The sequence below is a fragment of the Terrapene carolina genome, unplaced genomic scaffold (genome assembly GCF_002925995.2).
Source record: "Terrapene carolina triunguis isolate 2854851 unplaced genomic scaffold, T_m_triunguis-2.0 Scaffold926, whole genome shotgun sequence".
In the NCBI taxonomy this organism is placed as follows: domain Eukaryota; kingdom Metazoa; phylum Chordata; order Testudines; family Emydidae; genus Terrapene; species Terrapene triunguis.
The window spans coordinates 3,992,091-4,003,600 of NW_020665277.1; the positions used below are offsets into that span (position 1 = coordinate 3,992,091).

At 44.3% G+C, this 11,510-nt stretch overlaps 1 protein-coding gene across 1 annotated transcript in view; it reads right to left on the minus strand.

Annotated features, from left to right (window-relative positions):
• Positions 1-8,821, minus strand: part of PTPN22 (protein tyrosine phosphatase non-receptor type 22) — a 29,390-nt gene extending 20,569 nt beyond the window's left edge. Inside the window, exons 1-3 of the mRNA XM_024211383.1 lie at positions 8,735-8,821; positions 1,006-1,114; positions 175-251 (exon numbers count right to left, since the gene is read on the minus strand). Of these exons, the coding sequence (XP_024067151.1) occupies positions 175-251; positions 1,006-1,114; positions 8,735-8,821 (273 nt within the window). The remainder of the gene's footprint in view (positions 1-174; positions 252-1,005; positions 1,115-8,734) is intronic.
• Between the last annotated feature and the right edge of the window lie 2,689 nt (positions 8,822-11,510).

Genomic DNA, 11,510 nt, shown 5'->3' on the forward strand with positions numbered 1-11,510 from the left:
CCAATGAGGACGGGATGGAGCTCCCTCCAGACTCTGGTACAACTCTAGATATATGTACTTATTCTATATCAGCCTGCCACTGTCAGCTCATTCCATGCAGCACTGCCATGGGAGCTGCCTTTTCACAGCTCAGTGTGATGCACTTGAAAGTATGTACTACAAACCAGGCAATACCTTGATGAAGTTGGCATTTATGTAATGAGAATCTTTATCTGATGTGATGAGGGAGAGCTCCACTCTGCTGTGATCAACTGCAGGGGAGAGAGAAAGGAGTAATTCTTGTTTTTTATTGTATCACATTAGAGCCTAGAGGGTCCAAATTTTGTAGATTTTAAGGCCAAAAGGGACCATTACGATCATCTAGTCTGACCTTCTGCCCAGCATAGGTAATAGAATTTCTTATTGTGATTCCTGCATCAAGCCCATATCTTATAATTGAGCTAGAGCACATTTAAATCAAGGCCCATTGTAGTAGATGTTGTACAAGTACGTAGTATAACAGTCTCTGCCCTGAAGAACTTACATGGAATTAATGTGCCCCAAAGACATCTCTGTCTAAGCCTTGCTTTATGTGGTTTCTCTGAAGTTGGACAGCATGCACATTATACAGCAGACTTTCATGTAACAACTTACCTGATAAATAAGAAAAAATCTTTTCCCCTACTGAATAACCTACAAATCCCCACAACTATGTATAGACATTAAAATATTAAAAAGTGACATCTCAAATATTAATCATGGCATTCAAAGCATATTAAGAGTTGGTCTGTGGAGGGTCACATGGAGATATGCACAGGTATGTCTATCTGATGAGCATAGGAGAGCATATGCCTATGTATGCATGTCCTGATGTGTGCTGTAGCCTGCTTTGGTGTATGCATGCTAGGCTTACATACTGATGTCTATATCCACGTATATACTGGGCAGGGGAGGAGGGAGAAGCTAGTCTGACAATAACTGGTAAGAAAGAAAGGCTAACTTGCAAATTTGGTATTTTCAACCTACAGGGTAAGATGTCCTTGTATCGATTTTTCTTGATGTTCTCTGGTTGCTCAGACGCTGCAGTTGGGTATATTCTGTCTGATCTGTATTTTGTTGATTGCCTTTTCAGCTTCTGTGGTAAACAATGGAACAGATTAAAGCGAATGTGTTACAGACAGCACGGTGTTAGAGAGCATGTCTGATGGTCCCTAGGGGGCCAGACTCACCACCACAAAGCAAGGTCTGCACTATTCATTCTTTCCTGATTGGCCTCTCTCGAGGCACTCAGCACGAACAGAGCAACAGTAGCCACTCGAGAACCATTTTGCAGCCAGGAGTTCTGAAGACCAGAAAGTCTGCATGCTGAGCTGGGGACACTAGAGGCTCTGACACAGGCTTTTGAAGTGCCTCTTTAGAAAGTTATACATTTATATGGAACACAAAACTTCTGCCGTACAAACTTATCATTTTCAGCATAGATGCCAAGCAGACAACAGGCAATAGTGACATTAAGCTATCTCCAACAAATGATAAGCAATTCACTTTTCTCACACTGTAGCTAAGAACTGAAGCATCTTTGTCAAATAATCTCTGGTTTGTGGTACTGCCTGAATTAGACTGAGCTGTGCAACAAGAGGAACCGAAGAAAAGCAATTGCAGGTACTGCTGAACGGGATTCTAAAAAAGACAACACATGGCTCCAAGAGACCTCTAATCAGTCTCTCTTTGGTAGCGTGAGGCTGCTGCATTGTGGATTGTTTTCCCTGCTGCCAGGGAGGTTATATGGAGTCTTGCTGGTGCAATCTAAAAGGATTTGTGATTTCACTGGGCTGATCCATTAGAAACACACCCTTTGCTTCACTACACACTGGCCTTTAAAAGTACTAAACATTTTATTTATTACTGCCCCCATTTTATTATTACTGCCCCCATTTATTAGTGGGTAACATCTAGCCCACTGTGCTCGGTGGTATGACAGGCAAGGAATTAATGCTGCTGAATCTCAAACCAGACAATGAGGGATGGTCCCAACACCTCTGTGCTTTGAAATCCTGGAGTCTAGTGCGCACCTTCCTATTGCTCCTGGAGTTGTGTTATTGTGCAGATCTTTTGTTGCTGTGGAATGATGCTGGGAAATGATGGCCTGCTCCATGGCCTTAGTTCTGGCATTTCTGCCCCAGGCAGACCCTAGAGTCTAGTCTCTGGGGAGACTAGTGCAGGGATGCCTGCCAGAGGATTTGAGTGAGGAGCCTCCATCCTGTCTGACAGAGCTGATGCTTTCTCATGCCCTTATAGCCCATTTCGTGGCAGCTCTGTGGTTACTTCTGGGATTTGGAGATGAAGAAAAGCAAAGAAAAAGCTTTGGGCTAAAAGTACGAGGTCACTCAGGCTCATGTTCCCCTTTAGAAGGAACATGTCAGAAAGGTCCCGCTCCAGTTACTGGGGCACGCTGGATGGGCCAGGGGGAAGCTGCACAGCTTTTCTTTGCATCTAATATGCATTGAAATTACCAGCTGAGGCTGCTTTCCGACAGGATGTGGAAAGGGTGGCTAAACCAATCAGGCATTAGAGGAAAAACAGAACACATTGGTCTCATGACACTTGGACAAAAATAGCTCTGTGGTCTGGCGGGGGAGCACTGAGAAGCTGGCATCCCCAGGAGAAAGATGCACTTGGAAGGTAGTTTTCTCCTAAAAACTAACAGGTTCAACTCGTAGGTTTATAGGAGCAGAACTCCGCATTTGCCCTCCAGTTGAGGGATCACCCAGCAGTTTGCCAGAAACTCATGAGAGGCAACTAATTTGCATCAATCAACTGGATAGCAACACACTTCCTGTTTAATAAAGGAGGTGCAGCCATGAGGACTACAGTCCCAGCAGGCAAGGCTTCCACGATCCCACTTTCTCTCCTGTGTGTTGTGCAAGGGAGAAGGTCAAGGTCAGAGCTAGTATCAGCTTACAATTCTGTTACCTTTTCAAAGTAAATGTAGTCCTTGCACACACACACCACTGCGAGTTTGGAGGAATTTAGCACACATTTAGGGATTGCATTAATAAAAGGAAACACTGCGTTTGGAACATTGTGAAAGGTATAGAACAGTGGCTCTCAAACTTTTTTACTGGTGACCCCTTTCACATAGCAAGTCTCTGAGTGTGACCCCCCCTTATAAATTAAAAACACTTTTTATATATTTAACACCATTATAAATGCTGGAGGCAAAGGGAGTTTGGGGTGGAGGTTGACAGCTCGCGACCGCCCATGTAATAACCTCACGACCCCCTGAGGGGTCCCGACCCCCAGTTTGAGAACCCCTGGTATAGAATAAGAGACTAGAGAAAGTGTTATTTACCCTTTCATACAATACAAAACCAGGAATCACACAATTAAATTTTAAAAAAGGGAAGTACTTTTCCACACAACGTACAACTAACCTGTGAAACTCATTGCCATGGGAAGTTGTGGTGGCCAAAAGTAGAATTGGGTAAAAAAAATAACTAGATAAGTTCATGGAGGATAAGTCCATCAGTGTGTATTAGCCAAGATGGTCGGACACAACCCCATGCTTGGGGAGACCCTAAACCTCTGACTGCTAGAAGCCAGGAATGGAAGACAGGGGTGGATGACTCCATACCTGCCCTATTCTGTACACTCCCTCTGACGCTCTGGTAAGGGCCACTGTTGGAACCAGGACACTGGCAAGATGGACCATGGTCTGACCCAGTATGACAGCTCTACTATAAGCCCCGTTTATCTTTTAATCAATGTGGACAGAATTAGTCATGGTACAAATAATTACTCAGATCTATATTTCAAACAGCTACTATTTCATTATTAACTCTTTCCCCATCCCCCAAATAAAAAAAGTTGTCTATGTGCCTGTTAGCAGCAGGAGGAGTCCCAGCCAGACATCCCAGGAGGCTGAAGTTCCCCGCTTACATGCAGGGGTCAGGGTAGATGCTGTGCAGACACCATGCTGTGCAAACATGGCACCAGCCTGCCTTAGGCCTGACGTGGAGGAACAACCAGCCTCTGTGGCACTTCTGCTGAGACTGCCACGGAAGAGGCCAGTCATGGTGGTCATTTCAGTGACACAGACGCATGCCCACTAGGAAGCAGACTTAAACCCCAACTCATTTCATGGCACTGAGCAGCCATCAGATGGTAAGAGCTTTCCATCACTACTAAACTGAGTTGGATTTGAAATCAGACTTGAAGGTGAAAGCTTCTGTATCTCATGACCAATCTCCTGAGCCAACAACACTCACTCTCAATTGTTTTCCTCAAGCTGTGAAGCCCACTGGTTGCACAGGACTCTCCCATCCACCCCATCCCAATGATTTGGGAGCCTAACAGTTGAACACAGTAGAGTCCAAAGGAAGAAGAAAACACTCTGCCCAAGAAGTTTTCATTCACCGTGCTTCAGTCAACCACACACCTAAAAGACCTGGGTTTCAAAGAGCTCTCCAGTCATAAAAGGGGGAAGGATTCCTTCTTAGCAGGTCCACCTGCTTGTGGAGATGTACAGGCCCTGTGGTGCCATAAGGAATTGCCATTGTGCTTTGACTTATGGCTGAGTGAAGCTAGCACAGAGCTACAGGGAGGCAATGAGCTGGTGTGGAGGAGACTGGTTTCAAGGACCACACTACAGACTTACTTGTTATGGTCCTGTTTACCTTTGGCCTGTTGTTCTGGACTCCCTGGAGAGGAGTTGTGAGTGACTTTGTATTTTTTTCATACACACTTGTGGCTTTTATTTTGGTTGGATTTTGGGTGTCTTGTGACAAAGAAATCTGCAATGTGGGGTTTTGGAACGAGGACTATGGAAGGAGTTATAATTAATTTTATTTACAGTTCTTTTTCAGACTGATCTTTAGGGACCAAATCCCACTCCTAACAGTTTAGTTCAGGGCAGCATTCAGAATGACAGTGTTTGCCCCCTTCACTCTTTCCTCAGGGAGCTCCACAGCAACTAGCCACATACACTTACAGCAGCCAGCAAATACCACTTCCCACAAAACTCACCTTTCCCTACAGTCCCTTATAAATTCATCCATATAACCTTAGTGTAAGTAAAACACCAGACCCCTGGATCTACACACAGTAGAGGGGCCCCCCTAGCCCCGTCACCTTATTATGTATTGCTCCACCACAAACACCCATCTGGCTTTGTCAGATTCAGTCTGTGGGTGCCCAAGTTGACACATTTCATAGGGGCTTGATTTCCAGAAAGCGCGGAGCACTTGTCCTCTGACGATCAGTACTCTGTGAAGGCATCTTAAATTGTGCACCCAACATTACCGGCCACTTCTGAGAATCTTGGCCTGTGTCTTTACTCACTATGAGCCTGATCCAAAGCCTCTTGAAGGTAACAGAACAATGGCCCTCAACTCGAAGTGCAGCACCATGCTGCTATATGTTAAATTTTAAATGATAACATTACTACCAAGAGGGGTCTCAGTAACGTAGATACCCTGTAGCCTATTCCCTAAGCCATCCAGCATCTCTCGCAAAACAGATTAAAAGGACATGCTGTATGGTGGCTGCAGACAGGCCCTGACAAGAGAATAATTCTGTTCATGGAAATTCAGAAGTTTTTAGACTAAATTAACTTTAGAGTCAACATTAACTTTAAAACATCTGATGAGTTAAGGAAACAGCTGTCACTTGTCATGTTCTACAGTCAGAGGGAGACAGGAGCATTGTCATTTATTTGGGTAGAATGAGTCAGTAACAGAGCTGCAGAAGTCACAGGACTCTTATGTATCAGCCCCACATTAACAGGAACATAGGGGGAAGCCCAAGTGCAGGGGAACAGCAGGATGTTCTCCCTGGATTTCAGATCTGTAACTCCCTCAAACCTGCTGCAGATTGCACCCAAGGCTCGACTTTGTGGGTTTCACCCCCTTTAGTGCTGCCCACCACTTCCAGATAATGTTTTTAATGAAGGGGACTAGAGCCACTTGGCATTGAGGGTCCAATACTTTAAACCACAACTCCAAGCCAGGTTAGTTTCTAATCTGCATCTTCTGTCACCACAGAGCTTGACATATGGGCAACTTGGCAGACTGATACCTGTGACATTGCAAATGCAAATAGCAAGGGTTAAGCTTATAAATGTGAGGCTGCCCAAATGGAACATCTGGGCACAAATCAAGTACTGCCATTGACACCAGCAATTACACAATTTGCATGTGCAAGCACCTGTTTGTACGCAGTGGGTGTTTGCAGGGATAATGGACCCAGGCTTATTTTTGTGGCTCATGCATGGCAAGCAGATTTGAAAGTTTGGCCTTTACCAGTTTTCTTCTAAGGATCTTAATACACAGAACAGCTGTCTGAACCATCCTGGGCTTTGGGAAAGGCCTTTCCCAGCACCAGAGAAAACACTTTTCTACTTACTATTTTTGGCAGATTGCAGGCAGTGCACAAGCTACACACCCACTTTCCCCAGAGACCAGCACATTCATCCTGGCCTGACGCCCCCGACACTTCAGCCTCCCTCACACAATAAAGCACGAGCTTTAGAGACTGGGTGGAGAAAGTCAGCCACCGGTGACATTGCTTTTTTCCATGGAACAATTGGACTGTTACTGCAAGGTACTCAGCACTCAGATTAATCACTGCTCTCTGACAGAGGTACCTGAGAACCGGAGATCATCAGTGAGCAACTGACATTTTCCTAAGTCTTTGAAGTGACTCCTCTCTAGGAAGACATAGTGGGGGCTGGCTCATGTGGGGGCTACCTGAGCAGACTGGATTCTCACCAGCAGCCTTGGCCATGCACAACCCCCTTCCCTTCCCCTGGGAGGATGGAAGGGGACTCAGGTCACTAGTTATACAAGTGCCTCTGGGATGCTGAAGGCTTGTGGCTGCAACAGCATCACCATCCTTCTGAGGTTTCTAAGTCTTGCTGAGCAATAACAGTGGGGACTCTTTGTCCTAAAGCACCAGGGACTAACCCAAACAGTGGGGTTAGTATGGAGCCTACTGTGGAGGCCAATCTCCAGCTGGTATGTCCAAAAGCAACTCACTAGGTAAATCCCCAAATACAATTCCTGCAAATTCCTAGGACTGGGTCATTGTTAAACACGAGATTCTGGATTTATGTGACAATCCCTCCACACCGATGAGCCCACACCCAGCTGATGAAGATTGGGGCCTTGAAAATAGGTGCATTAAACAGAACTATTAAATTATGATTTGTGTGGAGAAAGTAAATAAGGAAGTGTTATTTACTTCTTCTCATAACACAAGAACTAGGGGTCACCAAATGAAATGAATAGGCAGCACGTTTAAAACAAACAAAAGGAAGTATTTCTTCACACAATGCACAATCAACCCTGTGGAACTCTTTGCCAGAGGATGTTGTGAAGGCCAAGACTATAACAGGGTTCAAAGAAGAGCTAGATATATTCATGGAGGATAGGTCTATCAATGGCTATTAGCCAGGATGGGCTGGGATACAAAACCATGCTCTGAAGTGTCCCTAGCCTCTGTTTGCCAAAAGCTGGGAGTGGACAACGCGATGGATCACTTGATGATTACCTGTTCTGTTAATTCCTTCTGAAGCACCTGGCTTTGGCCACTGCAAGAAGACAGGATCCTCGGCTACATGGACCATTGATCTGACCCAATATGGCCGTTCTTATGTAACTCTGCAAGGAAGCCTTGAGCCCAGCCCCCTGGCCAAATGTATCCCAGAGGGTCCTAAAATGTAGATTAGGACAAAGATGGTCTATAGCAGCTTTTGCTGCTGGTGACCTGAAGCAACAGGAAACTTCTATTCAAGGGGGGAGAGAGAAATGCCACTAATATTACTTGCCATGTTATTCTAGCCATGTTGGTTCCAGGACACAAGAGACAAGGTGAGTGAGGCAATACCTTTTATTGAACCAACTTCTGTTGGTGAAAGAGACAAGCTTTTGAGCTCTACGGAGCTGAAGGAGAGTTCTGTGAAGCTCAGAAGCTTGTTTTGGTTATCAACAGAAGTTGGTCCAATAAAAAATTAACAAATATTACAGCATATGCATTTATGTTGGATAAAATGCACGTTTCCATGCAAACTGGTATAGCCTGAAACTTCAGAAGTTGCCAGTATGGACCTTAGTGATGCAGAGACTGGACATCCTTCTTTAACGCCTCCAGTTTATGACTTTTTGCCTCTTTCCTGCTCTAACCATGGTCCCAAATGCTAATATGAAATAGTGATTGGACCAGTCCCTGCAGGAATTTGTCAGGGAATTTCTCTGCAATCAAATCCCTAGTCTGGATTTTCTTTCACATCGCAAGATGGGTTACTGGAGTGAACCATATCGAGTGGTCATCTGAGGGACCTAGTGGGTATTTCAGTTCTGACCCACTTCAGTTCACACTTTTCTCTGAGATAGATGGCTGAAGGGAAAAGGCTTTTTCAAATATTTAGAGACATGGCCCCCACTGGTGGTATTAGGAGTGAAGCAGCTAATCCCCCTGCAGCAAAAATGAAACTACATTCCTACAAGTGCATTTGCAAATTAGGAAACAGGAACCATCGAATCAGGTAATTGTTAAACACAGCTTCACTTAGAATGGAAACTATTAAACTGCTCTTTTCTCTTTAACACTGTTCCTAGATCCATTTTTGTTCTAGAATTAGTAGAAAAACAAAGTGTTACATGTAATCATTACGTCCCAGTTCAGAATTTGCTTCAACAATTGAGAGCTTCCCCATAAAATTAGGTTAGACTCAGAAATGTGCCTGTAGGTGACTTACCAAAAACTCGTTTGCAAACTCCTCTCTGTTAAGTTTCCTGCTTTGGGCCCTGTCCAGGTTTTGCAGTAGAATCTCTCTTTGGTCCATGTTGCGTGACAGAGAGAGACTGGTCCGGCCAAGCAGAGGATGGACATGTCAAGTGCATGTCATAACGGAAAGCACCAGCATGGAGAGCGCCTGCTGAAGGCTGTGGTTTACTGACTTCATTGCAAGTCTTAAAGGAAATTAGTGCGTAACAGCCCGTGTGGTCAAAAACAAAAAAACAAGATTCTTAACTCAGGGCCCTAGTGCCTCCTTTTCAGAGTGTGAACTACTGCGCTCATTTCTTTATGGAAAGAGGAAGCTGGGTGGTCTCATTAAGATTATCTATGCAGTTTTCTTCAATATCAGACTTCATCATATCCCTTTCTGAAGTCAACTCCACTCTGATCAAAGAGCCATATAACGCAGATGGAAAAAAGGGAAATTGCATCAGCTGTGCAAACCAGGGCAGTATTGGCCACATTCACCAGCATTATCTGTAGTTCTGTCTCACCGGAAATGTCCCTATGCTGATAAACAGCCATCTGAGCGGAAGACTTGACAACCCTCTCTCCAGGAGTGTAGGTTCTGAAACACAATAGTCACACCTCAGGTCCAGACTCCTCCAGCAAATCCTGAAATGCTCAGAGGTCACTGCATTTTCAAATGACCTGGGATGAACTCTGGAAAGCCACATCAGAATCAAGGATTTACATTAGAATGTAAAAGTTACACAACTGTCCACAGAGGCCACTCACTATGAGACTGCGCAGGTCCTGGAATGTAGGCTGTTTAAGTGACAGTCCTCAGAGCTTCCATCCCAGAAAGTGGATCTTTAGTCCACCATTCCATTAGGGCTAGTCTGGCCGAAAACAGAAGCCTAACATCTCTCCTCCTGTATTTGTAGCAAACTACTTATGGTTGGAAAGCCAGTAACTCCCGTTCCTCTTTGCAGTAGGAGAATGCTGCCCCCAGCAGTTTCTTGGCTGGGGCGTGTAAATTTTGGGCCCAATAAATGCTGTATCGCACATGTGCAACTGATCTGATTAGAACATGGAGAAGCAGAGCCAGTTTCTTCAAAGCTGGCTTCTTGGGCTGATCGGGGCTCTTTGGCACAAGAAAACATTTGGCAGCATGATACCTTTGATTAGAGAGAGAGGCCCAAACCACACACTCAGTCTGGATTTCCAACATCCCATGTTGAGCAATGCTCAAGAGCTCCTCAGGCCCCCCAGCTCTAATTCAAATGCCAGAGCAAACAAACCAACCAACTAAATATTTATATGGCTCTCATCACTGTGTATCAGAACTCTGCTGCACCCTTTACAGAGCTGCTGGAGTTCAGAGTAGCTATATGCAGTTACTCATGTTTCCAAAGAACAAATCTGAGGCATTTTAATAGGATAATGTTTTACCCTTCTCTAGCAGCTTTCAGTTGAGGCTCTCAAAGCACTTTACAGACATGAATTAAGCCTCCCAACTCCCTCCCAGAGTAGGTTTAATGTGAAGGATCCTGAATTTCTAAGGGGTTCATCACAGATTATTTAGTATGTGTCATCTTTGCTGAATTCTGTTGGTAATTAAAGAGCTTTGCAGCAGTTGGTTTAGTGAGGTATTTGTGGATGAGAGCACTGTAAGTGACTACATAGAGGTTGATAACTCAGCCATAAGTAAATGCTCAGGATTCAATCTTGGACACAGAGTATTAGTCCAGGACTGTTTATTCCAATGAAGTGTTTTAATATTGCTTCAGATAAATCTGTATAAGCAAATCTCCAAACCTTTGAAAAAAATTGTTTAAACACGATGAAAGAAGTCTGTGGGTCGAGCGAATGACTCCCCAGATACCTGAGTAAAACCCAGCAGTGATTTGTCATTGGCATGTCTTGGCTACACTTTTTGTCCATAACTTCATTTTTTTTAAAACACTCAAAAGACGGAAGTCTGTGTTTTGGTGGGCCATGGAGATAGCTTACTGTTATATCCCTTCTGTAAGCCTGGATTCAGATACTGTAGAGTGGGATCAAGTGGCAGATTGGTCAGATAGAGTGAGGCCACCTAGGTCAACCCAGAATTGGATTAAAAATACTGGAAACATTACTTCAAACCCTATCATATTTCACCAATCCAAGAATCCAGCATTCTTGGTGAAAAATACCTGCCAAAATCAGTTCACAGAGCCCTTAGATTCTGCTCTCTCCAGTGGAAGGACACACTGACAATCAGATTGGATATTTCAGTGAAAACAAAGGCTCAGCAAAAATAGCAGCTGTAATAGCAGGGTGGCCTTTTAACAAAAGAATGTGAGTAGTCTAGAGAAGGGACGATGCTGCACCCAGTAGATAGCAGTGTCTGGGCTACTTCAGTACACAGTGATACCAGATTGAGAAGCAGCATCTTTGAAAGACATTTGATGTTATCTTTGTAACAGAAAATTTACTGTGAGGACCAGGAAAAGCTTCGTAGCAATGAGGTCTATAAGACTGTGGAAGATTCTCCCAAGGGAAGTAATGGACTGCCTCCTTATGCGACATGTAAATTTGGACATAATACAAGATACTGTAGGAACAACCCTGCATTGGCCTTTAGGGATGGATTGGATGTGATTTAACAAGGCTAACAGCAGTTTAACTGACCCAAATTCCGTGAACTGGTGGTATTGTTCCAGAAGGGGTCAGCTAATTTTCTGGAGTTAGGCTTTCTCAAAGCCACATCAGAAGGCATGACTTACTAGTAATGCAGCAGTCTCTTGTAA